Source organism: Mustela erminea, chromosome 5 (assembly GCF_009829155.1).
Source record: "Mustela erminea isolate mMusErm1 chromosome 5, mMusErm1.Pri, whole genome shotgun sequence".
Taxonomy (NCBI): Eukaryota; Metazoa; Chordata; class Mammalia; order Carnivora; family Mustelidae; genus Mustela; species Mustela erminea.
This window is the reverse complement of record NC_045618.1, coordinates 145,590,527-145,617,411: the sequence shown is the minus strand read 5'-3', so window position 1 is coordinate 145,617,411 and position 26,885 is coordinate 145,590,527. Positions and strand designations below refer to the sequence as shown.

The following is a 26,885-nucleotide window of genomic DNA, read 5'->3' as shown; positions in this document are numbered from 1 at the left end:
CAGCTCAGTCTTCCTCAGTCTGCTGCCCTGAGGCCCTCCAGAGCCTGTGGACCAGGGTGCGCCTTTGGGGGGCCTCCCTCAGGCTGGAGGCTCCAGGCCCAAAGGGTCCGGAGGAGGAGTGACCCCAGCGGGAGTTGGCCAGGCACTTGACTGGGCCCAGAACATTCGTCCTTGGGAAGTCCTGGGGATTTCGCTGCTGCTGTGCCCCTCGGAGTGGACCCATGGGGGTGGCCAGGGGCTTAAGGGCACTGGCTGGAGACCTAGGAACATGTAGGCACCGCGTTTCTGAAGCAACCAGTCCTGCTCAACCTCCAGAAAGCCCTGGAAAGCCCCAGAAACCTCCAGAAACCGAGGCCAAAAGCCGTTGTGGGAGGCAAGGGTGAGAGCTTTCTTGGGGGCACGGGTGTGCGCGGCAGCCAGAAGGTGGAGGCGGCTCAGGCTGCAGACCAACCCCCTCCCCGCGCCCCCTCCCCACCCGGACCCCCACCTCTCCCCTGACCCAACGCGCGCTCAGCCAAGGCTCCTCCTGTCTCATAACGATGCCAGCTTGCCCTGCGCCAGCATAGACAGGCCCACAGAGCGGGGCCGGGCACTGGATTTAGAACACCCCCGCTCTGCCAGCCCCTCAGCTTCCCCGGCCGGCCACCGAGGGCTGCAAGAAATGCGGCCCCATGTTTCTGCGGCCGGAGAACCAGGAGGGATTTTGTCCAAGCTCCGGAGACCTGTGTTCAGTGTCTGCGCTGACTCGGCACGGCCAGGCAGCCCCTTCTGCAGGAGGGGAAAGCGAGGCACAGAAGGGGAGGACCCGGACCCAGAGGGCACCGACCATTCTGGGCGCCATCCTCAGGGGTCCAGCCTGTGAAGCCTTCCCCTGGGGACCCTGGCCCCCGCCGCCCAGCTGTGCGGGGCTCCCTTCAAAGACCCCCAACTCGGGGGCTTTCTCTCGGCGGGGCACACGTGTCTTCTTCAGGGGGCAGGTGAAGTCCTTTCCTCCACCTAGACCGTGGCGTCCGGGACGGCTGTGCCCGGAGCCTGGGGGGAGCAGGGCAGACCTGCTGAGGAAGCAGGGGCCTGGCTGTCCTGGGGCGGGTGGCACATCCCAGCTGACCTCATACTTCCCAAGGGATGACAGCGTCAAGGCAGGGATGGGGTGACCTCACCTGGTGCCGCCCTGCGGGTTCTCAGAGATGTCAGCTACGTGGGGCACGGTGGCCTCACCCCTGCACTTATGCGGCCCTGCACCAACCAGCCAGCAGGCCGCCTCTCACACACCCCTTCCTCCCCGGCAGAGCCTGAGTCCCCTGGAGGCTGGAGCCTGGCCACCCAGCTGTGACCATGGAAGGGCCCAACCTGGCCTCAGGCAGCCCCCAGGGACCCCATCGCCCACTCCAGACTCCCAGGGCTCCCGGGCTGCTCAGAGGTCAGGAGGGAGCATCCTCCTCACAGCCCTGGGTGCCTCCCTGCCTCCCCACATGGTCAGGGAGCCCCAGGGAGGGCCCAGGCCGCCTGCGCTGCCCTCCACCTGGACACTCGGAGACCGCAGCCCCCTGCCGCCCAGGGCCTCACAGCGGGCACATCAGAGAAGCGGGGCCTGCGGGCTCCGGGGAGGACCTGCAGAGAGACCAGGCCCGGCAGGGACCCTGCGCGCCACAGGCCCAGTTGTAGGACCCCTGCTCCGTGCTGGGCCCCCCTGGAGGGCACGGGGTCCCCCCACAATCTTCAAGGACCTGAAACACGGTGCTGGCCAGCGACAAGGGCCCCCGGGGGCCCGAGCTGGAGCAACTCTGTAGCAACAGGAAGCGGTGTAGGACTCTAAGCCGAAGCCTGGCCTCAGTGTCCACGCTCACGGAAGGCATCGAGGGGGGATGAAGAGAGAGGAGCTGGCCTCTTGTGGGGGCCCCATTAACCCGGGAGGTGCCCCCGGCCGTGCGCTGTCCGGGAACCCTCGACCAGAGGGACATGAGGCGAACTCTGCGTAAAAACTGGTTTTTGGTGGCTGACAAGCCACCACTACCAGCTCGGCCACACCCCGCAGGACGACGGCATCAGGGAGGTGGAGTGTGCGGTCCAGGGAACCCGTGCCAACTCCCGTGCTGCCCTCAGACTCTTCTGTGAATCCGGGAGAACATTTATGTTAGGAGGTGATTCGAAAACACATAAAAGCAGAAGGCTGAGGTTTGCTGGGGCGGGCTGGTGGGTGTGTGGACGCTCTTCCTTGCCCCGGGGGCTGTTGCACAAGGTGAGGGAGGGGAGGAGAGAAGGGAGGGGGGAGGAGGGAGGGGGGAGGAGGGAGGGGGGAGGGGGGAAGAGGGAGGGGAGGGGGTAGGAGGGAGGGGGAGGAGTCTCTAATGGGGTGACCAGGCCGGAAGGGCTCTGGTGCCCAGGCTACAGCTGGACCACGAGCCTGGTGGCCCTGGACAGGACTGTGGGCAGGGAGGGGGGGGCCACAGGACGGGCTCCAGGCACAGACCTCCCAGAAGGCCCTTCCCCCAGACCTCAAGTGTCCCTGTGCCCCCACTTGACCCCTGGGCCAGGCCACCCTAGACTCCGTGACCCTCGGCCACGTCCCGGTCTTACAGGGCCTCAGTATCCCCAACCACAACACGGGGTGGGGGTCACAGGACTTGAGGGCCCCCAGCCTTGAGTTGTGGGTGGGGAGGCTTCTCTCTTGGCCGGGCTCCCCCGCACGCGCGCGCCCGCACACACACACACACATATGCGCGCACACCCCGAAGACCCAGCCCACGGGAAGTTGCTCCTTGGCTGGCCCAAGGAATTCCTTCCCAGCCCCCTCCCAGCCTCCCAGGCTTCCTGTGTGGAAATGGGGCCTGGATCCCGCCGGTAAACATATTACCAGGAGGGGGAAGTCACCCTCCGCGCTTCCTGTTTGCCACAGCAGACGCCAGGGCCCAGCCCAGCCCCCCAGGGCCAAGCCCAGCACCCCCCCAGGACCCTCGGGAGCCCTGCTGGGGAGGAGCCCGCTCTGTCCCCCAGCTCCTGTCTGCAGCCCTGAGACCAGCCCTCCCCCACCCAGGGCTGCAGGGAGGCCCCAAGGTGGGGTGGACGGTGCACCCCCAGGCAGCCCATGTGCCCCGGATGGCACCAGGCAGCTGGAGGCAGGTGCGGGTTGGCACTGGGGGAGACCCAGGGCTGGAGAGACCCCCGCCATGAACCCGCTCTCCAAGTGTGCGGAGGAGACTGAGGCGCCCTGCCCTCGGCGCCTTCCCAGCCCCAGACCTCACTCAGCAAAGCACCCAGTGCCCTGACGGACAGGGGCACAGGCCCTGGATGGGACCCTACTGTTGATTTAGGACACAGCACCTCGAGCCACTGCCACCAGGCTGCAGGGCCAGGGCCCCTCCCCATGGCCTTGGCTGTGATCCAGGGGTCAGAAGAGGGGGCGCACAGCCAAACACTTACTCTGGAAGCTCCAGGTCCCCTGTCAGGGAGGTCATGGTGCCCCTTTGCCCAGAGTAAGGCCCAGGAAGGAGGGGGCAGGCTCTGGACCCCGGGGGAGCCACTGCCTGGGGGCTGCAGGCCAGGCACCCTGTGCCTGCCCCAGCTGCCCGCCCCCACTTTGGCTCTGGCCTGTTCCCAGCCACTCCTGGTCGGTCCCTGAGCCCCCGGCCACGGTCATCCAGTCCTGCCTGACCTCCACCTGGCCCCACCTTCCTAGGTGGCCTCCCAGTGCCCGGGGCCGGGGTGGGCAGGGCGGGCAGAGCAGGCCTGGACCCGCAGAGTGAGTCAGGCGGGCACCTCACCCCGGGGAGCAGGCTGGCGGGGCGCCAGGCTGGCCTCAGAGGCCAGGAGAGATGCCACCTGGGCTGCTCCGGTCCTTGTCCCCAGATGGCCCAGGCGGGCACTTCGGCCTCCCCTGGGCAGCACGCCCCCTCCACGGTGGGCTGACCCTCGCCCCACAGAGAACCCTCTCTGTCCGACCCTGAGGACTCTGCACCCCACCCCCCACCCCCGCTAAGAAGAACGCACACAAAAATGGGAGCTGGAGGTGGCCGCGCCCACACTGGGGCTCCGAGCGAGATGCCCACGGACCCCTGACAGGGGCCCGGACACAGGGCTGCCTCGGCTTCGTCAGAGCTGGGTCCCGGGCGGCAGCAGCTTTCCCATCCATAAAATGGGCACCGAGCGGGGTTCCCAGCCTGTAATGACAGGGCTGAGGGCTTTGATGTCCCAGATGAAAGGCGCTCCCAGGCTGCCCCCAGGACAGGGGGTTCCCGGCCCAGAGAGCAGGCACCGCCCTCGCAGAGCCTCCCCTGGACTGTGGGAAGTCGGCTCCAGCGGCTGGCCCCCAAGGTCAGCCATCTCCAGCCTGGGCCTGCTCCACAGAGGCCCCCCAGCCAGGACAGGGCCTGGGGTGGGGAGTTAGAGGTCAAGGGCAGAAGGGGCTCCTCCAGGAATGGAGGGGTGGGAGGAGGAGCAGGGACCTTACCCGCAGGAGGAAGGGACCCCGCGGCATCCCCCACGACAGCTCCGGCACGGCGGTCCAGGCAACGTGGCCGGTCTCCCCAGCTTCCTGGGTGACCGGCCCCCCACACCCCAGCATGGCCCTGGTTCTCAGGATGGAGGGGGTCCCCAGGCCAGGCCACCACCTCCACAGACCAAGGTCAGACCATGGGTCACAGTGAGCGGGACCAGGCCCACGGGTGCCTCAACCAGGTTGGGCTTCTCAGCCCCTCCTCGGATGGATATCCGGTCCCAAAGGCTCTATCTCCCCACACACGCCTGCCACACCCGCCTCAACCCCTCAGACCCTCCCAAGTTCAGAGGCGGAGAAGCAGACTCGGTGGCCGTGGTGTGGGGCTGGGCTCCTGCTGGGGGCCAGACCCAGCCTCAGAAGAGAAAGGGAGACCCCCAGGGCTGGTCTGGGCCTTCTGATGCCCCAGTGGACACGGGACGCTGATCACAGGCGTGAGGGTCGAGTGCCGTTGGCAGCAGGGAGCAGGAAGGCGGTCTGGGGCAGGGGGCCCTATGTGTTAGACTCCAAGGACGGGAGGGGGGGTGGTCTAAGGAAGCACTTTGCAACGGTCAGACACTGTGGGGTCTTGGACCGGCCTCTGCCCCCGGCTGGACCTCCCCCTTGAAGAGAAACTTCACTCACTTGCTCATTCATTCATTCTTTCCTCCAGCAAGTATCCCCCGAGGCCCCACGGAGGCCCAGCCCTGCGCCTGACGGTGGGGAGCAGCAATGACTCAGACCGTACCCCACACTCTCAAGGCCCCGTGGAGGTCGGGAATGCAGGCAGAGGCCACACACGGTGTGATGTCCCGGAAGGGGAGTCCCAGACCTCACTAGGAAGGGCCCCGCCAGCTGCGAGGGGCCACGGTGCCCGCCCCAGAGTCTGGGGGGCCCCCAGATGGGGTGGGGACAGCAGCCGGGCTTGTGCAGGACCCCGGTTCGAGCACCAGCTGGAGCAACCGAGGCCGGCAGGGAGGTGGGGGCTGGGCGGGGTAGCCACGCCCAGCGCGGGCTCCTGCCAGCTCCGGGGGTCCTGCGCCCGGTACGTCCAGTGTGTCTGCTCACCCGTCTCGTGGAAAGACAGGCGGGGCCGAGGGAAGGAGGTGGGGCTCTCCGGGCGCCCTCCGGTACCTGCCTCAGTTTCCTCAGTGAGCACAACCCCTGGGAAGGGCCTGGGAGCCCACCAGCCTGGCCCCGGGATCCCTGCCTCAGCCTGGGGACCCCAAGAGCTGTTCAGCCGGAGGAGCTCAGGAAGGGGTCGGGGAGGAGTGGGGTGAGAGTCCCAGCCGGGCTGGGCGCCCTTCCTGCCGTCTGTCCATCACGGCTCTGCCCCCGCTCGCCTGCAAGGCTGGTCCCCGCAGGGCCGGCAGGCAGAAGGCAGGTCTCCTGCTGTCCTGAAGACACGTCCCCAGTGGTCTGAGGCCCCGTCGCCCCAGGACCCTCGGAGGGCAGCGCACCCAGTGAGCTCAGGAGCCATTTTAACAACGGATGTGTCTTTTATTCACAAATAAAAGCCGTAGCAAGAGGTTATCTACACATTTGTACAAAGGTCTGGGAGCCCCTAGAAAATGCACAAGGGTCAGAAAACAGAGCCCATTGTGACGGGGACACACATACGTCGGCAGGCGCCCTCCCGGTCTGCATTTGGCAAGAAGAGCCCCCCACGGACCCCTGCCCCCACCGGGCGCCCCCCCAGAAAGAGCCTGGCCTGAGGGATACCTTCCATAGAAAACCATAAAAACATAGATCATTTGTCTCCAAATTCCCACTGCAAATACTGCATTTATAGGCAAAATGATATAAAAATATGAACCTAACAGAACCTTTACAAAACCCTAACCCCCCATTGTTTGTGTGTGTGTGTGTGTTGGGTTTGTTTTTTGCTTGTGGTTTTGGTAAGAATTCCTGCCGTAGAAGAAGGCGCCTTGTGGGCGCTGCCCTCTCTGTATCCTCTGGACAGAGCAGGTCCCGGGGGGGGAAGGAAAAACGAGGCCGTCCCCCCCGGAGGACCCCACGCGATCCACAGCAAGGACGCAGACCGTGGTCTGGTGACCCCCGGGGCCAGTTCTGCCGAGAGGAAACAGCTGTAAAGGAAGAGTCCTGCATCCTGACCCTTGGGCCGGCGGGGCCCAGAGCAGTCCTGCTACATGAAACTGCTTGGCTGGGAAGGGGCTCGGCCTGGCCCCGGACGGCCACAGCCTGAGCACACCGTCTGCTGGTGTCTTGAGTCCTTAGCACCAAACACAAAAAGAGAGAAGTCGATTCAAGGTTAAAGGCACTTGCGTTGCTGTCTGGGTGGTGACCGTCCCGTCTCCCGCACACGCGCTCACTCCCCGCCACCGTCCGCTCCGCCTGGCCAACCCCTCCCTCCTGCTCATCGCCTCCGAGCCCCCCGCGCTGGGCCGGCCCCGGCCCTCCACACCCTCATCCCTCTGACCCCCGCCACGTGCTCGCTCCGTCCCACGTGCCCTCCCGGCGTCCCGGGGCCCAGCCTCAGACGTCCACCTCCTGCAGCGCCGGCGGGCCGGCGGGGGAGGCCACGCTGATGTCGAAGCAGGTGACCATCATGACGTGGGCCTTGCACACATTCACGCACTGCTCCAAGGCGGCCGTGGCGTGCTCCAGGGCCACCAAGTACTCTGCCGACTCGGGCTCCAGCTCCGGGTCCACCTCGACTGGGGAGGGACAGTGAGCAGCGGGTCAGGGGCCAAGGACAGGCATCGCTCCCCGCCCAGCGTCTGGGTCCCTGTCTGGGCCAAGGTGAAGGAGGGCGGCCGGAGCTCTCGAGGGAAGCGCCTGGCTTGGGGATGGACAGCAGGCGAGGCGAACCAGGGCAGAGGGCAGGGATGAGGGTCCTGCAAGCCTTGCCTCCCCGGGGCCGGGGGACTCACACTGCTCCAGCCAGCGGCCGGGCTCCAGCATCAGCCGGCCCTGGGTCTCCGCCAGCTCCCCGCACAGCTGCTCGTGCTTGGCCTGTACCTCCCGCAGCCGCTGCTGCCTGCGCTCCGCCAGCCGAAGCCGGGCGCTGGCGCACACCAGACCCTGGGGGGCAAGGGGCAGGCAGGAGGCTCAGGCCTATAGGACGACGGGGTCTCCCGGCTTTGGCCGTGGCACCCTCCTCCAGCCTCTGGGCCCGGGCAAACCTACAGTGCGGCCTCAAAGGAGGGCAGGGTCAGCCCCGGGCCCCCCACAGGTGAGGTTCAGGCCAGACGCTCTTAGAGTAGCCTGCCAAGGCCTGCCTGGGACCCAGGCCCAGGACGAAGGGGCCCAGCTGTGAGAGACCCTTCAGCAGGGCAGCTCCACGGGACAACCGTGGTGACCTCAGGACCCTTCCGGCCACCCACTTGGCCCAAGGTGGGCATCGGTGGCCACCACGGCTTCAGGGCTGGGAGGGCTGGTTCCTACCTTCTCCACGTCCTGGGAGGGCTGCGGGCAGGAGAGGAAGGCAAGCTCAGCTGCTGCGCCAACCCCCAGGGGGCCCACCCCGCCATCCCAGGGCCTCTCCGCACCAGCCCCCCACCCCAGGCCCCAGGTCCCTCCGGCCCTGACCTCAGCCGGGTCCTCCCTCGGGGGCGGCCGGTGCCGCTGCAGGCGCTCCACGTCGTCAATCTCATAGACCTTGATCTCGAAGGGCTCCTTCAGGGAGCCGGCCAGGGGCGGCGGCAGGTCCACCCACTGCCCAGGGAGGCCGGGCTTGCGGCCCAAGGCAGCAGTGTCCGGCATGGGCGCCGGGATCAGCCGTCTCCGCTGTGGACCTGAAGCAGAGGGCCGGGGTGCTGGGTGAGCGGGGGCTGGGGCCCGCTCCCAGGACTCGGTGCCTGGCCAGGGGCTCGTCCAGAAATCCCCAGCCCTTACAAGCCCCCTCTCGCCTGGACAGCTGTCCCAGCGGCCCACACGGGGGCAGCCTCTTGGCTGGCCTCTCCTGGAGACAGCCCTCAACACCCCAGTCACGCCGAGGCCCTGCTCAACAACCCCTACTCCCACTGCCACCCCGGACCGGGTCCTCAGCCCTCCCGCCAGTCCCCCAGGCCCAAGTGGTACCCCTGCCACGTCTCCCAGGATGTCCCCCCCTGCTCCCCGCCCCAGCCGCTGGCCCACTTCCTCCACCACGTGCATAGCAAGAAGATGGCCCAACCCACCGGGTCCCCCCCCCACACTGGCTGTGGGACTCCCAGGCAGCTGGGCCCGAGCCCAAGAGACCCCAGGCCGAGTGCCCTACACCCAAGGCCTCCCCTGACCCCCTATGCCCCACCGGGGTGACCTGCGACGCCGGCCCTCAGCAGCTCGCTCCGACAGGGATGGCCCAAACCTCGGGGACAGCGCGGGGGCAGAAGGGGGCCCAGTGGGGGTCGCACCCACACCCACCTGTGGCCCTCTTCTTGGGGGACCTGAGGCTGCGGGAGCGGGCCCCGGGCGAGGCGGCCCCGCTGTCACTCATGGAGTCGGGCGCGGACGAGGCGCTGCCGGTGGCCTCGCTGTCACGCAGCACGCTCTCATAGCCGCTGCTGCCGCCGCTGTGGTAGAAGAGCGCGGTGCGGCCCATGGCGGGCGGGAGCTCGCCGCTCAGCACGCTGCTGTTGTCACTGCCGTGGCCGCTGCTGCAGCGCTGGGGCCGCCGCGGGGCCGTGACCTTGCTGTAGGGGGAGGGCAGCGCGGGGACAGCGGGTAGCCGCTCCTCGCCCACATTCACGCCACTGTCGCTGCCGCTGTCCGAGTCCGCCGAGCCCCAGGAGGGACCACCTCTGCTGGGGGCACCACTGGCCGCCAGCTCGTTGACGCGGCTGTGGGCGGCCCGGAGCGCCTGCCTGGTGCCCATGATGGTGCCCCGGCTGGCCTTGGCCCCGACACCAGGCACAGCCCGCGGGGCCACCCGGGGAGCCATCACGGGGCCACTGGGGGTCCTGCCCACCGCTGGGGTCAGTGGCTTCACGGGAGCACACAAGGCCCTCGACCCACCCACTGCTGGACTGCGGCCCTTGCTCCCGCCAGCTGGGGGCTTGGGGGCCCCCACGCCTTTGGCCGGGCTGCCCCTACAGGCTGGAGCAGGCCCAGGCACGGGGCTGGGGGACGGAACACCCAACCTGGGCACAGCCCGGGCCCTCCCGGGAGCCTCCCTGGCCTTGCCGTGCGCCGGTCCCTCGCACCGCTCGAGAGAGCCATGGGCGCTGGGCCGGCTCGCGGCTTCCACCTTGCCCGCCCGGGCCTTCAGGCTGGACGTGGCCCTGGTGACAGAGTGGTCAGCCCGGCTCCCAGCCCTGGCCTCCTCCTCTCCTCGGGGAAGGGCAGCAGCCGCAGCCCGGGTAGGGCCCCCGCCCTGGGGAGCAGTCAGCGCTGGGCTACTCTTCTGTTCCAGGCTGGACTTGCGCACAGGAGGGGCCGGGGGGGCTGCCCCGCCAGGCCTCGTGAAGAGGCTTCCCTTGGGAGCCACGCTCCGCTTGCTGTTGGGGGCAGCCTTCGGGTTGCCCAGAGAGGCGGCCGCAGCCGCCAGGACATCCCTGCAGGATGCGGCGGGTGTGGTCACACCCAGCGTGGTGGCCCCCCTCCGCAGCGGGGGTATCTGGGCTACAGCCTCTGGCCTCGGGGCCGCCCCGGCTGCCACTTCACAGCCGTCCACCACCCTCCGGGCACAAGCCAGCACTGGGCCTGGGCTGGGGACCCTGCCGGCCGAGGGCCCCTGGCACGGGCCACATTCGTCTGCCCGGAGCAGCCAGGGGTCCTCGAAGAGGCCTCCGGGGCCAGGTGGGCTCGCGGCCAGGCGAGTGCAGCCTGCACGACCGGCCGCTGAGGAAGTCCTCGGTTTCCGGGGGAGGCTGGAGTGGATCGTCTGTGCGGGGGCCGCCCCCCACGGGGATGCGGCTGGGGACTCCCTACCAGGTCGGGCGGGGGCCGCAGAAGCCACGTCCCCAGGGCGAGGACTCTGGGCCGGGCCAGGACCGTCCGGTCTGCTGTGCTCTGGGAACCGACAGCTGCCCTCGTCCGGGGAGCCGCCCGGGACAGGGGTGCCCAGGGGGTCGGGCCCTGCTGGCGAGTCCCGGCCAGCCCGGAAGGTAGGCGGGGGCACGGGGCTGTGGCGGTCGTCCATGCAGATGCTGACCTCGCTGAGCCAGGAACTGACCGAGGTGCCCTGGCTGCTCCCAGCCCGGCCCGCCCCCTCCGAGGGCGCGCCCGCAGCCTGTGCGCTGTAAGCCTCGAGCTCATCACTGATGCTGCTGATGATGCTGACCGGCCTGGACCCCGAGGCTACGGCCTGCAGAGAGCAGTTGCTGCCGAAGCTGGCCAGGCTGCTGGGGCGGCCGGAGCCGGCCAGCGCCCCCAGGGACAGCTCCTCCACCACCGTGAACACCAGCTCGTCCTCGCCATTGAGCTCCACGGGCTGCTGCAGTGTCACCGTGGTGGTCAGCAGGCTCCGCTCCAGACGGCGGCCGTGTGCGGGGGGCCGGGGGCTGCCCGCCTGCCCGCTCCTGCCCACGGGGGGCGTCCGCAGCACGCCGTCCGCGCTCCCTCCCCCTGGGTCCTCAGGCGCTCTGCTGGCTTCCAGCTGCCGAGGAGGTGGAGGGGCCGGGCTGGGCAGTGGCCTCCTACCCCCGACCCCAGCGGCCTTGTCCGGCACCAGCAGATCCCTCCGGTCGGCACCAGCCTTAGAGGGTTCCAGGGCACCCCGGCAGGCGTCTGGGGCGGGGCTGCCTCGAGGCGTGCCGGCCGCCAGCGAGGAGCCTGCCGCCTTCCTGGGAGCGCCGGCCTCGGGCGGTGAGGGCCTCCTGCCCCCGGGGACACCCTCGCTGCCGTCGATGCCCTCCAGCCGCTCCTGCAGCTCCGCGAAGGTGCTACAGCGGAAGTGGTCGGCGTCCCTCGGGCCCTCGGAGGGCCGGCGGCGGCGGAGCGCGGGGATGATGGGGACGAACTCGGGCGGCCCTTCGTCGTCGGTGAGCTCGCGGTCGGACAGGGCCAGCCCGCCGGGCCCCACGTAGATGACCGTGTCGCAGGACTGCTCGCTGCTGGAGGAGTAGTCGGGGTCTCCGGGCGAGCTGGGAGCCAGGCGGCCGGGCTCCGAGGCCATGGAGCGGGGGTGGAAGGGCCGCAGGTGCGGGGGGCGGCGGGCACGGCCCTCCTCGCAGGAGCTGTCCCCGCCGGAGGAGCTGGACGCGTACTGGGGACAGAGCAGGCCTGCGTGAGCGGCCACCTTCCCCACCGCCCCATCCACGCATCCCAGCCGGGGGAAGGACATGCTCCCGCCGAGGGCTGCCCAGGGAGTGCCCTGCTGGCTGGCTCCGGAGGGACACGGGCCACCCCCAGCGGGGACACGGCAACCGCAGGCCCCCCTTGGGAGCGGTTCCAGTGCAGCCCTGGGTGCCAGGTGATTTGGGGCACAGCCCCCTGCCTTGTCCAGGGGCACATGGGGAGCCCAGCCAGGGATGGGCAGCAGGTCCCTCGCCATGCTGGGCAGGGGCCCTCACAGGGCTCTCGGGGGCGGGAGGAGCAGGCAGGAGAGACAGAGCCAACCTTGACTTTCTTCCTGCGTAGCCGGTGGATGCGGGCAGCGAGCTGCACGGTGCTGAGCGTCTCGGCGTGGCGAGCGGGTGCGTCCGAGACGTGGGCGATCATGGTGGTCCGGCAGCTGGGGGCCGCCAGGCACTCACGCAGCAGCAGGGTGAGCCTGTGCTCCCTGGGGGCGAGGGGCGCTCAGAGGCTGCAGGCCTGGGGAGGGGAGGTCAGGGCGGGAGGCTGGGCATGGGGGTGCGGCGGGGCGGAGGGGAAGGAAGGAGGCAGTCCTCTCCCCGGGACGGGGTCATGCCTGGAGCCCAGGCCCAGCTCTGGCATCCGGCCCTCGGGCAGCCAGGCCCCAGGAGCTCAGGCGTCCAGGCACCCTGGGTGCACCTGCCACGCCCTTGGCTAGCTCCTAGGGGGCCACCTCGCCACTACCCGCCAAGGAGCCTGCCACTCACCTATAGGGCACGTGCTTGGCTCCGCTGACCAGGGCCAGGATGACACTGCCCAAGGCGGACAGAGGCAGACACGAGGGTCCCCCGGGGGCCTCCCCGCCCCGGCCAGGCGCCCCCTCACACCCGCCCAGGTCGATGAGGTGCAGGCGGCTGCGGCCTCCAGACACTGAAAGCACAGGGCGGGAAGGTGGGGGAGCGGCCCCAGACCCCCTGATCCCAGACCCCCAGGCCCCCGGACCCCCAGATCCCCCGGACCCCTGGGCTCCCCCAACCCCAGGCACCGCGGGGAGGGCAGGCGGGGGCGCGCGAGCCGACACCTACTCCCGCCGCGGCCGCACTTCTCCACGCGGTACTGGTAGACGTGCAGCGTGAAGACCAGGTGTGAGCCACAGCCCGGCCGGCGGGAGCCACGGGCCGCCAGCGCCGCATCCAGGTACAGGCCGGCCTTCTCCGCCGTGGGAGCCCGAAGCTCGCTCTGGTTTGGCAGCTGGGGAGGGCAGTGCGCAAGCTGGAACTCGGGCCTGCCTCCCGGAGGCTGTCCTCACTGTCCCCCAGGACCCGGGGCCCTGCCCGCCCACCCCGTGGCCGCGGAGCCGGTGACGTACCTGAACCCCACACCCAGGGTCCTCCCGCAGGTACACGCCCGGGGACTGGGCGTCCTGGAGGCTGTCGGAGGCCGCCTCGGCCAGCAGGTCCCGCAGGCTCTCGTCGGGGCCGCACACCTCCGCCGCAGACACGCGCACTGAGAAGCGGGTGCCCGTCCTCTCCCTACGCTCCTCGATGAGCCTGAAGAGCCAGGAAATCGCACAGGGCACAACGCCCAGGCTCTGGGGCGAGCTGTCCTTCCCGATCATGGTGTAGGACTTGCCTGGGGGGCGCACGGACGTGTCAGGCCCCCACATTCACCCTGACACGCCCTCAGAGCCCAGCCACGCCCAGCTGCTCCCACGTCCAACCTGGGAACACCGAGACCAGGGTCCCCCTGCTGCCTAGGATGGCAGGGGGCTTTCTCTCCACGTGCCCCCACCCCCTGGTCCTGGGCCCACCCCCTGCCCGCACGGGACAACCCATTTCCCCCGTCCTTCCTGCAAAATGAGGCCCAGAGACTGCGGACAGGAAAGGTGGGGAACGCTTACCAAGGCTCGCGTGGCCGAAGGAAAAAATGCAGCCATCAGCCCCACTGACCACTGACTGGAGCACATCAGCCACAGTCCCCGAGCAGACCTCAGCCTGAGAGAGGGGCACAGGGCACCAGGCTGGCACGGGGGTCACGGGGCCGACACCCAGCCTCCCGCCACGCCTGCCTGTCCCCATCCCACGCAGGCCGGCAGCTCAGAAGGCGGGCAGGCTGGCACACACAGGCCCCAGCTCTCGGAGCTCTCCACGCACTCGCACGACACACACGGCGTGGGCCAGTCGGGCGCACAGCTCACACCGCCCTCGTGGGGCAACCTGGGACACGGACCTCACCGCACCCCCGATGCTCACGTGCACCCGGCAGACAGCAAACCCTGCTCCCAAAGCTTCCCCGGAGCCCACAGAAAATCCAGCACTTCTGCAAACGGCCCGACAACAGCACCAGAAGGGGAGGAGGCCCCCAGGCCCGAGCCAAGGAGGGAAACACACCGCAGGCCGGGCCCGGACCACTGGGCCTCGCTCTTACCCCTCCTTTTCCTCCCTGGGCACCAGAAGCAAGGGCAGGCCTGGCGCCGGCCCCTCACCTGCTCCGAGTCCTGGGGGAAGACGGCGTCGAAGGCAAACATCTTGGGAGCCGCGGCGGAGGCTCGTCGGGGGCCCGAGCTGCCGGGGGGCCCAGCAGCCTGGTCGTACAGGATCACCTGCTTCTTGCGTGGGTCCACCTTCAGGAAGGACGCGGACTCGGCCGAGGGCTGCGCCCCCTGTGCAGGCCAGACCCGCAGCATGACCTTCACCTGCAGGAGGCGGGCGGGAGCGAGCGCCTGAGCCACCGCCCACCGGCCCAGCGGCCGCTAATTATAGGCCGGGAAGAGCTCGCGCGAGCTGAGACAGCGGGCCAGGCCTCGGCACGGGGATCCCCACCGCAGGAATGCGGGTGCCTACGTCCCAGCTCTGGCCACGGCAGGTCCCTTATGAGATCAGCCAGGCAGGCAGAAAGCAAGGCTCATTGGGAGGCGGCGCTAGCCTGGTGCGGGGCGGTCAGCAGAGAAGGAGGGGCCAGGACAGGGGAGCACAAGGGTGTGGTGGGGGGGCAGTGCATACAGGAGCAGGGGTGGGGGAGGACGGGGGAGGACGTGATGACGCAGGACGGGGGAGCACAGGTCGGGGAGGGCGGGGAGGGTCCACAGGAGCACTGGGCTGGGCGGACTGGACAGTGCTGGGGGATGGTGGTGCAACCAAAGTGAAAAAGGCTCCTGGCACCTCAGTGAACAGAGGGACGAAAGTGGGAGATGGTATCCAAGGGCACCCCACCTGCCCTTGACCTGGGGTTCCTCCACACCCTCCGCGGTGTCCGAGGCAGAGCTGGAAGCTAAGTGAGCTCAACCCGGAGGCACAGAGCTTTGGGGACCAGAAGCAGCCCCACACCCAGGGCGCAGCTCTTCCGGCTTCCCTAGCCACCGGCCAGCCCGGCCACCCCCAGCCCAGGCCCACTGAGGCTCAAGGAGGGAGGAAACATGCGGACAAGTCGACTGTGACACCAGGTCATACAGCCTGAGAGTGGTTCTCCTCCAATCCCAGATCCCAAACCGAGGGCAGAGGGAGACGGGAAGCCAGAGGGGCAAGCAGAACAGGCCCCACAACACAGCCCCTAGTCCCAGCCAATAGGAGTGCTCCCCAGGGGTGCATTTCCCACCCCCTGGCCCTCCCTGCACCCCCATCTCCCAACCTCAGCTGGCAGCTCCTGCCCCCAGTCGGGCCTCTGCCTCCTCCACAGAGCCCCCCAGCCACTCCCCAGGCCAATCGGGAGCCCTGAGTGCATCTCCCCGCCCTGACACCCTGACAGCAACGCCTGACCGGAGGAACAAAGGCACACAAGGGGGATGGCCTAGGGCACCAGGGCTCTGACCCCAGAGCCAGCTAGGGAGCCCAACTCAAACCCCAGGCACGGCGGCATCCAGGGGCCGGCAGGAAGGACACACATGGTGGTCCTCCCGGAGGGAGAGCTCAGCTCTGACGGGGAGAGCTGGAGACACTGAGGCATGGCGAGGGGGCACAGGTCGGGGAGCACAGGGGACAGAACAGGGCCTTAGCTTGGGGCCCTGGTCAGGGGCCAAGCAGCCTCTGCTCTCGTGTGACCCTAAAATACAAAAACAGACACAAAAGTGTGCCCCCGACCCCCCACCCCGTGCCAGGTCTGCAGAAGACAGGCGTCCCCATGGCTGGGCCACCAGCCCCGACACCCTCAAGGGAACAGAGGCTCAGCAGGGAGGGGGGCTGGAACCTAGACACAAGCGCCTGGCACACTGTGCTAGAGACACCCCGAAACCCGCATGGAGAAGAACCAGCCCGAGCTGCATCTTCTTCCCGGCCCTGGGGGCACCCCCTGACCCAGAGGAGCCCCAGGGCTCTAGGGCCCCTGTGGGGAGGGACACCAGATGCGACGTTCTGCTGAAGGACACCACCTTCCGCTCCCCGATGAAACCTTCGATTTCTCCACTACGGCATAAATCAAATTACCCGACTCATTTCAGAGCCAATATTTTTCACGGGTTTAATTGTAAGTGACAGATACATAACGCGGCGGAATTGGTTTACTGTGGGTGGTGCGCACGAGGCCCATCTCCTCCCCTTCAGCACGTGGCAAACTGACGTGCAAAATCGCTCCAGGAAGGAGGGGACGCGCTCTCGGGGGAGAAGCCTAAGAAACGCTTTCCCGCCGCACTCCCCGAACCCGGGCGAGAATCGATTCTTTTATTCCGACGACAAGAACAAAACTACTTCATTTCCAAAGGCTGCCGCCAAGCAGGCAGAAATGTGCACTTCCCGGTAATTTCTGGCGATTTTTTTTCAGCATGAACTCCCCACCACTTCCAGAGCCAAATGGGTTGTGCGGGCTGGAGGGGGTTCCTGGGGGGCTGAGGAGGGGCTCTTGCAGCGCAGAAACGGCCCCGGTGGTGCCAGGAGCCAGCCACGTGGGAGTCCCCACGCAGGGACCCCACCCTGCGGGGAGGGGACAGGCGGCCCCCGGCAGGCCACCCCATCCTAGCTGAACGCACGGGCCATTGTCTGTAAGGATCCTCTCGTTCAGGAAATGACAGCGTCTTCGCAGGAGACAAGGGCGGCTGAGTCTCTCCCCCAAATGTTCAGATATTACAAAGCAGCGCTGAATGGCTGCCAGGTAGGGAAAAAACACGTTTTGCATAAAAAAGGGCTTCCACTCCTAAGAGGTGGCCCAGGCAGCGAGGGGGGAGGGGCGCGGCTCCGCACCCACAGAAAGGATGTCTTTTTTAATACTGCGAGATGATGAATTATCTTAAGTAGCACATTAATGTCAGAAATCGAGCGTAATCTAACTTCTTTTCTGTGACAATATGAAATGCCTTTCAGGAGGCATTTCTGACTGTGACATTCGTGCAAATAACATCCAGGGAGGCAGAGAGAGGGGGGGACAGGCTGGAGGGGGGTGGGCAGCGGGTGGGCTGGTGGCCAGGGGCTCCCTGTATGGAGGGACTGGGGCGGGGGGAGGGGAGGGGGCTAGTCTACCACGTAGAAAAGGGAGGAGCTCCCAGCCCCAGAATACTTAGGTGGAGACCGGGCCCCAGGAGGAGGTGGCCCAGTGCTGGAGAAGCGCAGCCCACCCCTACCCACCCCTGCTTTCAGACAGATGGTCCAGACCTGCCAAGTGAGCAGGCCAAGGTCAGAGCCAGGCCCCGGAGCTGCTGGAGCCCTTCCCCTGCAGCCACTCTGCCCTGTCCAGCTGAGTGTGCCCACCACCGCCCAGGCACTTCCCCGGCCCAGCGGTGGGGCGGAGAGTCCCTCCTCTAGCTCCAGGGACACCGACGCCATGAGGCTTGGCCATGTAGGCTCTGAATCTCGTGAGGGCTTGGGGGTGACAGGGTGAGAAAAGGCTTCCAGAAGGAGCAGCCTGGCAGAGTCACCATGAGACTCGGGGGTGTGGCTCAGGCCTGGGGCCCCTCAGGGTCACCAGGAGCCCAAGGCCCTGAAGGCCATTCCCAGGCAGGGTAGGGCGGGCCTGCTGGGGAGAGCCTGAACCCAGCCAACCACCTCTGCGGGGGGTTAGCCTCTGGGCGCTGGAGAGGCTGGGGGTGTGGGGTGCCGGGGTGCCAGGGTGTGGGCCCACAGTGGGCCCACCCCAACCCCCAACCACCCTCAGGGGTGTACCTTGGAGTGGCCCACGGGAGCAGCGTGGGCAGAAAGTCAGGAAAAAGCTCAGGGTGTGCTTTCGGGCGGGGCCCATCCTCCTGCCCAGAGCTGTGGGGCGTGCCTCGGCCCCCCGCCCCCCATGGGCACAGAGAACGCACCTCAAAACACGCTCACACAACCCACGCCCGCGGGACCCTGAGTGAGGCCAGGGTGCAGTTACAAGCAACCGGACGGGGCCCAGACAAAAGCCTAGTCTGGGCTAAAGGCCACGGGAGCCAGGGGTCGGAGCCAGGGGCCAGCCAGCCTGTTCCAAGGCAAGGCCCTTCCCTGCACCCCCCAGACCCAGTTTCCCCACCTGAGCAGATGATCACACGGTGGCCTGGAGGCCCATCCCTTCCCTGGAGCCCCACCTCAGGGCAGCATGCCAACAGACACAGAGTATGGGGGTCCCCAGGGGTCAGAGCCCAACCCCAGTCCCGGGGAGCCCTGGCTGTCCCACCCCAATGAGACCAGCACGAGCCCCTGGAACCCCCACCCATTTCCTGAAGCCCCACCACAGTCTCTGAGGCTCCTGTCAGGACCCGAGCTTCCAAGGTGGGCCTGGGCCTCGGTCTCCCTGCCTGCACCCCACCTCGTCCAAGCTGGGAGAAGGACGCAGGATCCCGCCACACCCAGCACCCCTCCCAGCACCTCCTCGGACCCCCCTAGCTTCATCCCACCCCCAAGCCCCAGGGGTCACCCCCACATCAGCGGTGGGTCTACCTTTCCGATGCTGCCGGGATTGTCCTTAACCTTGGAGGCGGCCCTGAGCAAGCAGGGGGGTGTGGGGGGCGGCCACAGCTGCAGGACCCCGCTGAAGTCCGTGGGGTACGGGGAGGCACTGCGGGCAGCAGGGGCCGGCGGCGGATGAGGTTTCTTGCGCTTGGAGGCCAGGCTGAGCTTCTGGGCAGCCCTGAGGAGGGAGGAGAGGGACCAGGTGGGGCTCTCAGCACTGTCCTGGGCGCCTGCCCTGCCCCAGGTCGGCCCCACGGCCACGTCCCTGCCAGGCCAGGCGGGAGACACCCCTCCCCTCCCCCCACCCTGCCCTGAGCGCACCTTCCTCCCACCAACCTCAATCGGCCCTTGGGCGTAACCCGGCAGCTGCTGCGGGGTGGGGGGCTGGCTGGAGCGTGCGAGGGTCAGCTCCTCCCAGGCTGTGCGACCCGGGCATGGTGACCTGTTCTCTGTGCCTCAGTCTCCCCACTGCTAGCACATGCTGACACGACCAGCGCAGGCGCCTGTGTGCAGCCCTGAGAAGCCAAGGCAACCAAGGAACCCTAGGCCGTGCCGGTGGCCAGGAGAAGCTCCACGAAGCCCCCTTCCCCTGATCCCGTGGCCCCCAGGCCCCGACCCACCACCCTCTCCTCTGCGGCCCTCTGGGTTCTGCCCACAATCCTCCGGCCCCACACTCAGCCTGGCACTGGAACCCGCCAGCCCCACAGTGTCCCCAGGGGACCCACAGTCCTCCCCAGACCCCAGGGTCTTCCTTGACCCCAGAGAGGCTCCCGGCGCACCTGTGAGAGGCACGGTTCCGGAGTCCCAGGGCGCCCTCCCACACACGCGTGCCCACCACAGGCCCACCACACCCGGGGCCGTGGCTCCCACGGACCCTCCTGCCAGGCTCTCCCCACCGCGGCTCCTGCAGCCGGCCAGCCATCTCTCCCGGGGCCCCAAGGGAGAGCTGGCCTGGCGTCGGAGCACCCACCCTCCACCAAGGGCGGCCCCTTGCGCGGGGTACAGCAGGGGCACAGATGGGCCGGGGCCATATTCGCACGCCACTCCCACCGCCCGGAGGGCCTGGCCTCCGTCGCCCCGTTCCCGCGGGCGGGGGCCCAAGAGAGAGATTGGGATGCGATCCGAGCCCCCGGCTGACGCCCCCACCAACACCCACCTGCACCTCCGCCCGGCTCCCTGCAGGACCCACTGCCACCCCAGAGCCCTACCTCCTAAGCACGCCCACAGCAGGGCCTGCCCACGCGGAGCCGCCCAGCCCTCAGCAAGGCTCCCGCTCCTCGGTCTTGCTCAGCTTAACTAGGAGCTGTCTTCCAAGAGCCCCCGGGGACGGCTTTCCTCCGAGCTGGGCATCGTGGCGGGAAATAAAAGTAATTTCTGACAGGGCGGACCCGTAACAGAGCGGGGGCGGGGCGCCGGTGGGCGCCTGGGGTGGGGGTCTGCAGGTGGGGCCCACCCCAGGAGGAGCCCCAGCAACTCGGGGTGCGGGAGCCCTGAGCTGGGGTGCTTGGTCTCTCGGACCACAAGCCCGCGTGAGCCCGATTCCCACCTACTTGTAAACCTCACAACCGCCTGCAAGGAGGAAACCCTCGCTCCTCCGCCTGCCGGAGAGTCACCCGGCAGACCAGCGGCCGAGCGGCGGCGGAGACAGTCCCCGGCGCGGAATGAGTGAGTGGGAGTGAGCGGACGGCAGGAGCAGCTCCAGGAGGGCCACAGGAGCGGCCACAACCCAAACGGCCATGGGACCGACCCTGGGGGCCGTGAGGGCTGGGCAGGGGGCTGTGGGAGCCTAGGGCTCCTCCACCCTGACTGCCGCCCAGCCTCGACACCCGTCCTGGACTCCAAACACCCTGAGCTATGCCACATGGGAAGGAGCTGTAGCCCCGACCCGGAGAATGAGCCCTCAACAGGCATCCCAGCCCCCCTGCCTCGCACTGCCCCCGGGGGTAGGACTGCCCAGGAGGGTGGAAGTCCACAGGTGCAAGCGCGGCCCGGGGAACTAAGCTGAGCCTGCGAAGGTCAACCAGGACCCAGGGACTCACTTCGTCTTCTGTAAATGGAAGTGCTCAGCCTGGGCCTGTTCCCAGGATTTGGGGAAAGGGCAGCACCAAGGGGCCGCCCAACCCCAGCATGCATGGGAGGGCGTCAGTCAGGTCCTCAAGCTGATTGGACAGACCAGCAGACGGCCTCGGCTAAGGCATGACCCCCCACCCCCGAAAGCTCCCCCACCCCCCGGGTCGTGCAGGGTCAGCCTGGGCCCTGCAGCGGTGTGAACGCACAACCCGAAGCCTCCAGGGGATGCAGACCTGTGGCTGATAGGCTAGGGACTGGGAGAGGCCAGAGCAACTTCGGCTGGAGCCTCCAGTCTGCAAAGGCCAAGACCAAAGGGCAGAGCTTTGCCTAGTGGGTCCCACAGCAGGCCACGAGGGCTCTGCCCCTTCTGTGACCCTCTCAAGAGCCAGGGGTCTGCAGCACAGACCTCGGCACATGCAGGCCACCCTCAGGGCCCTAGCACTGCAGCGTGGGGACATGTCCTTCCCCACTGGACACATCCCAATCATGCCTGGACAGAGGTGGGGCCTGGCACCTCTGAGGACCCGCCAGCCCTGAGAGTCTGGAATGTTATGGGCCAGGTGTCTCCACCCTGCAGTCTGATCTAACCCAGGGCACCCCCTCCTCCCTCCCCAGCCCTGTGGTCAGCCCCCGAGGGAGCTAAGGAGCTGTGTCCTGGCCCGCCCGGCCCTCCGGGTCCTGCTCTCACAGGCTCGTCCCAGCAGGCATGACTCAAAGGCGTGCGGCTGCGTTAACAAGGGCCCCGGACTGCGCACTCCCCTTTGATGGAATCCAGGCCCCTGGTAACTACTGGTACAATCCCAGCGGCTGCATCTCAGTCCATAGGTCTGGACAGGCAAGGGAGGGGGCCTCTGGGGGTCAGGCCGGCCCTTGCACCTCTGGGCCTGCAGTCTTCTGGAGGCCCAGACCTGGTTTCTGAGCAGTGAAGTCACAGGGAACAGGGGGTGGTGATTTGGGGCCTCACAGAGCACCACACCCAGGCCCAGGACAGCCTGGGGGCCCAGGGTGGGACCTGCAGGGGGAGGAGGAGCAGGAGGCGAGACTGGCAGGGGAGTGGAGGCAAGTCTGAGTGGCCGGAAAAGAAGCCAGACAAACAGCAACTTCACCCCTCAGAAGACCCTCTTCCAGGAAGCCGGCCCTGATGCCCCCACGCTGGGCTTCGGCAGAACCTCTGCCTCCTGCTACTACAGGAACCAGTCCCTGTTCTGTGACACAAGACACAAGTTCCTGTGGCTGTGTCCATCCACCAGGCAGGGTCTCCCAAGGGCAGGAGTTTGACAAGCCCAAGGCAACACGGGGAGCTCAGGATGCCCTGACATGGCCTGGGGGTGTGGGTGAGCGAGAGGGTGAGTCAGTGGGCCAGTGAATGCGTAAGCGAGTGCATGGGAACACAGGTCAGTGGGTGCCTGGCTCAGCAGGTATGTGGGTCAGTGGATGTGGGGTTGCATGGAGGAGCAGGGGTGCGGGTGAGCATGTGCAAAGAGCAGGGGCGCGGGTGAGCGGGTGCACGGAGCAGGGGCGCGGGTGAACGGGTGCGAGGAGGAGCAGGGGTGCGTGCGGGTGAGCAGGTGCATGGAGGAGCAGGGGCGCGGGTGAGCGGGTGCAAAGAGCGGGGACGCGGGTGAGCGGGTGCACGGAGCAGGGGCGTGGGTGAGCGGGTGCGAGGAGGAGCAGGGGTGCGTGCAGGTGAGCAGGTGCATGGAGGAGCAGGGGTGTGGGTGAGCGGGTGCAAGGAGCAGGGGTGCGGGTAAGCGGGTGCACGGAGCAGGGGTGCGGGTGAACGGGTGCACGGAGCAGGGGAGCAGGTGAGCAGGTGCAAAGAGCAGGGGCGCGGGTGAACGGGTGCACGGAGCAGGGGCGCCGGTGAGCGGGTGCACGGAGCAGGGGCGCGGGTGAGCGGGTGCAAGGAGCAGGGGCGCGGGTGAGCGAGTGCATGGAGCAGGGGTGCGGGTGAGCGGGTGCGAGGAGGAGCAGGGGTGCGTGCGGGTGAGCAGGTGCACGGAGGAGCAGGGGCGCGGGTGAGCGGGTGCACGGAGCAGGGGTGCGGGTGAGCAGGTGCACGGAGCAGGGGCGTGGGTGAGCGGGTGCGAGGAGGAGCAGGGGTGCGTGCGGGTGAGCAGGTGCATGGAGGAGCAGGGGTGCGGGTGAGCGGGTGCAAGGAGCAGGGGTGCGGGTGAGTGGGTGCACAGAGCAGGGGCGCGGGTGAGCGGGTGCAAGGAGCAGGGGCGCGGGTGAACGGGTGCACGGAGCAGGGGCGCGGGTGAGCGGGTGCACGGAGCAGGGGCGCGGGTGAACGGGTGCACGGAGCAGGGGCGCGGGTGAGCGGGTGCACGGAGCAGGGGCGCGGGTGAGCGGGTGCAGGGAGAGGCGGTGTGCGGTGAACAGATGAACTGGTGTGCGGTGAGCGAATGGAGGAATGAATGAGAGAGGCTGGGGGCCGGGCACCTCCCACGCCCCCCAGGGAGTAATTTGCCTTGTTACAAACAAGAAGTGCCTCTTCCCAACCAGAAGGTGGTTTCTGGGGCAGCCTTGATGGCCAGGCCCTTACCCGCGGGAGGGTCTGGTGGGAGGGTCTGGGGACTCTTCTGACTCGGAGAGCGCTGGGCGTGGCCAACCCAGAGCTGCTTAACTGGGGAGGAGGCTGGTGGCCCCGGCCACGCCCCACCCCCCAGCATCCACCCCATGGGGAACTGCCACCCACAGGTGCCAAGAGCCCCCAGATCTGCCCGCGGGGGGCCCAGAGGTGCAGGGCTGCCAAGAGGACCTAGACTGCTGACACCATGGACCAAGGTCCCCGTAGCCAGACCCCTCCTACCATGGCTGGCGTTTCTCGCAAACCCTGGGAACCTCACCCAGAGACTGAGGCTTCCTCCACCTGAGCCCTCCCGCTCTGCGGGCCCCGGGCAGCACCCCTCTGGTTCCCCACCTCTGCTGGGTGCCGGGTCGGCCATTCCGTGGGCCAGGGGTCCAGGCAGACACCACGGAGGGGGCTCCACAGGGGCTGCACTTGGGGTGGGGGAGCAGCTGTGAGTGCAGCGGGCGGTCCCGGCACCTGAAGGAAACCTCACCCCTCCCCCTCCGGCCCCTCCCCAGGAGACCCCAGCCATTCTTCCAAAGCCTCTACATTCAGGAATTTGGGAGGGGGTCCCCAGAAAGGTCCAAGCAACCACTAATGGAGACATCTTGGAGGAGGACAGCCTGCGAGTTGGGAGCCGGAGGGCTCAGGAAGGGGTCAAGGTGACGAAATCCTCCAGAAAAAATGTAATTCTGGCCGCCCGCGCCATGTAGCCTGGCGTTCTCAGAACTCTGGTCGGATCGGCACACCGCGCTCCTACCACAGCCGTGGCCACCATGCCCGAACGGCCCGGCAGGCCCCACTGAGGGATGCGGGTGAGGGGTGCGGGGCGCCCAGCCTCAGCCCCGCTCGGTGGCTCATGAGCAGGAACGAGGTCCCGGACACCCGGCCCCCATGCAACCATACTCCACCTCGCTTTCCCCACACCGGGGCGAGGAGCTCAGAGGTCATGGGAAGGCCGGAGGCCAGGTCGGGACCCGCAGGTGGTGCTCCAGGAACAAAGGGAACCCACACGCCCAACCTCCGCAAATGCCGGGCTCCTACTCAGCCCTCCAAGTCCACCTCCGTGGACTGTCCCCAGCAGCATGGACAGCACTCGGCTCTGTCCCTGCCCACGCCGCGCTGCGGTCCAAGCTGTCTCCATACGCACCCATGCCGGCTGGCCAAGGGGCAGGGTGTGGGCTGGGCTCAGCTCCGTCCCTAAGGAGCCTGGCGAGGGGCAGAGGCGGGAGCACAGAGCACGCAGCCCCACGCATGCCGGAGGCCCCCACGGGTGCAATCTCTTGGGGACCCTGGACTAGCCCCTTCTCTGAGCCGCAGCCTCCCCCCCACACCGGCTTAAGGGTCCTGTGACCCCCGCGCGCAGGCGGTCTCTGACCCGGGTCCGGCGAACGCTCCGGATGGCGTTCCCCACCAGACACGCCTCCCGCCCCCAGCTGGGCCCAGGACTCTTCTAGAAGCGGCTAGATTCAGGGCCGTCCAACAGGCTGGAAGTAATGGCAGCCGGCACTGCGCACGCCTCCCGCCCCTTCGGGAAACTTGCCTCCCGCTGTCCCCAGCACTTGTTTCTATGGTAACTTCCCAAGGTCAGCAGCAGCCTTGCTCCCAGGGAGACAAAAGGCAGCCAGCACCTGCTTGGCAGGCTCGGGGTTACTAATGAGCCAGTGTGGCCCCCAGAACCGGGACCGCCAGGCCCGGTCTTCCTTCCCAGAAGGCGGAAGAGCCTCCGGCCGGTGGGAGCGCAGAGCGTGGCCACCACGGACAGCCCTGGAGACGGAGGCGAACCCCGGAGGGTCCTTCGTCCCTTCACAGGGACCCCCAAGCTGCAGGGCAGAACCCCCGCCAGCCCACAGCCAGAGCACTCACCAGCCGGAGACACAGCACCACCCACCCCCCAGGCAAACCCACAGCCCGTGCTGATAAGGTGCCCGGCTCCCGCCGCCGCACATGATTCATGGACAAGTTTATCAGTGCCCGCCAGGGCTGCTAATGGGACAGTGACCCGCGGCTGGTCCTGCCATTACCGTTCATTACCACCATTATATCCTGTAAGCCGCGGGCCTCCACGCAGGGTGAGAGCTCGGCCTCCTGTCTGCAGAACCCCTGCGCCCTGCCGGGAGGGGTGACGTCGCCGGGGACAGCGGGCGGGGAAGAGAGCCCTGCTCCCACCGCACTTCCCTCCCCCGCCGCTGCCGGGCCTGCCGGGCCTGGGCCGCCCCAGCCCACATCCCCTGGAGCTGGGGCCCCGGGAAACCACACCGGGGGCTCCCGTCCCATGCACCCACCAGCGCTTGGGCCGGACAGGACGACTCGGCTCCTGGAGCTGATTCTAACCACAGCAACCCTGCCGGCCGCCAGCACCCTGCCCCCCGGAACACTCCAGGACCCCGCCCTCCAGGACACCCTCCCTAGCTCTCCCCAAAGTCCTCCATCATCCCAGGACCCTCCCGCAAGCCCTGTCCCGCCCCCGTGCTCCCGGACTGAAATCTGCAGCCCCAGCCCACACCCCAGGACACCCAGGGCTGAACCTCCTCAGACATCAAGTCGCTGCCCTTTGCCGTAACTCTGAAGAAAGCACTGTCTGACAGCGGAGTAAACTGAGGCACAGACGGGTTGTGAGACTTGCCCGCGGTCACCCAGCTCAGGAGGGGCAGGGACTCGATCCGCACCCTGTCTGTGGTGGCATCCCACCCCCGGGCCGAGAGGTGTCCGCTGCCCACAGCCGCTGACACAGTGCCCGGTGGCAGCGGTCCCCCCGTCCGCCCCCATCTGCCCCACCGGGCAGCAGCCAGGCCGCCCTTCTCACGGGGAAGGCCCGTGGGCCACAGGGGCTGGCAGCCGAGGTCCCCGCCCACAGCGCTCGGGGGCCCCGAGCCAGACCCAGGCCCCCCCGAGAAGCCGCAGAGGACGTACCTAATGAAGAAGGAGGCTGCCGCTGACGGGCCCGGGGAGCCCCCCGCCGGGGTGCCCGGGGCCGGGGTGACGAGCGCCGTCCTGCAGGCCCCACTGAGGCCCCACGTCTTCGACACACCGTCAGAGCCCAAGCTGGGGGCACCGTCCCGGACAGAGTCCGCCACCGCCACGGCAGCCACCGCCGCTTCCGCCTGGCGGGAGGGAGGGAACCCGCTGAGGAGCGCACGTGCGCTGGGGAGCCCGAGCCGCATGCCCCGGAGCCCCGGCAGGCGCCCCAGGGCCCCGCGCTCACGCGACCTGCCGGCCAGCAGGGCCCCTGCAGCAGACATGGACATGCACGCCCACCCCAGGGCCAGACTTGCCAGCCCCTCCCACATCGGGTTCCAGAAACGCTGTGGGCACAGTGGTGGGGACAGATGGACGGGGAGGCCCACGCCCTCAGCCCCGGGCCAGCCACCTGCAAGCGCCCAGAGGCACGGGCCGGGAAGAAGCCACAATAAATATTCGTCACAAGCACTAACTGCCCCGTGTATGATAATGTACGATGTTCCCGTCATCAGCAATGCTACTCTGGCATTTCCGACTAATTAGCTAAAATAAATTCTAGAAAGGGAGACAGCCCCGTAACGAAGCAGAAACGTAACTGAATGATCCCTAAGTCGGCGCCGACGAACCCGAGGTCTGGCTACACTGAGTATTGCGTTCATGGGCGCTTGTTGGGCCCTGGACCCCCAGGCCAGACCTGGCCCCTGGCAGGGCAGGAGGGAAGCAGCCGGCCTCGGCCTGGCCACCCCCAGCACCATCCACTGCCCCTAGGCCACCCTGCCCCACCTCAAGG

The 26,885-nt window shown here is 68.0% G+C and overlaps 1 protein-coding gene across 5 annotated transcripts in view; it reads right to left on the bottom strand.

Moving 5' to 3' along the window:
* Positions 1-5,950: 5,950 nt before the first annotated feature.
* KIF26A (kinesin family member 26A) overlaps positions 5,951-26,885 on the bottom strand; it is a 40,069-nt gene continuing 19,134 nt past the window's right edge. For 2 of the 5 annotated variants that reach the window (XM_032345460.1, XM_032345462.1), the window contains exons 4-16: positions 26,048-26,238; positions 18,478-18,667; positions 14,136-14,345; positions 13,551-13,644; positions 13,020-13,282; positions 12,736-12,901; positions 12,418-12,580; positions 11,975-12,137; positions 8,840-11,621; positions 8,024-8,229; positions 7,880-7,900; positions 7,366-7,516; positions 5,951-7,149 (exon numbers count right to left, since the gene is read on the bottom strand). In XM_032345460.1, coding sequence (XP_032201351.1) covers positions 6,968-7,149; positions 7,366-7,516; positions 7,880-7,900; positions 8,024-8,229; positions 8,840-11,621; positions 11,975-12,137; positions 12,418-12,580; positions 12,736-12,901; positions 13,020-13,282; positions 13,551-13,644; positions 14,136-14,345; positions 18,478-18,667; positions 26,048-26,238 — 4,782 coding nt within the window. In that variant the 3' untranslated portion in view covers positions 5,951-6,967. The remainder of the gene's footprint in view (positions 7,150-7,365; positions 7,517-7,879; positions 7,901-8,023; positions 8,230-8,839; positions 11,622-11,974; positions 12,138-12,417; positions 12,581-12,735; positions 12,902-13,019; positions 13,283-13,550; positions 13,645-14,135; positions 14,346-18,477; positions 18,668-26,047; positions 26,239-26,885) is intronic. The other 3 variants (XM_032345461.1, XM_032345463.1, XM_032345464.1) reach the window with 2 other exon arrangements.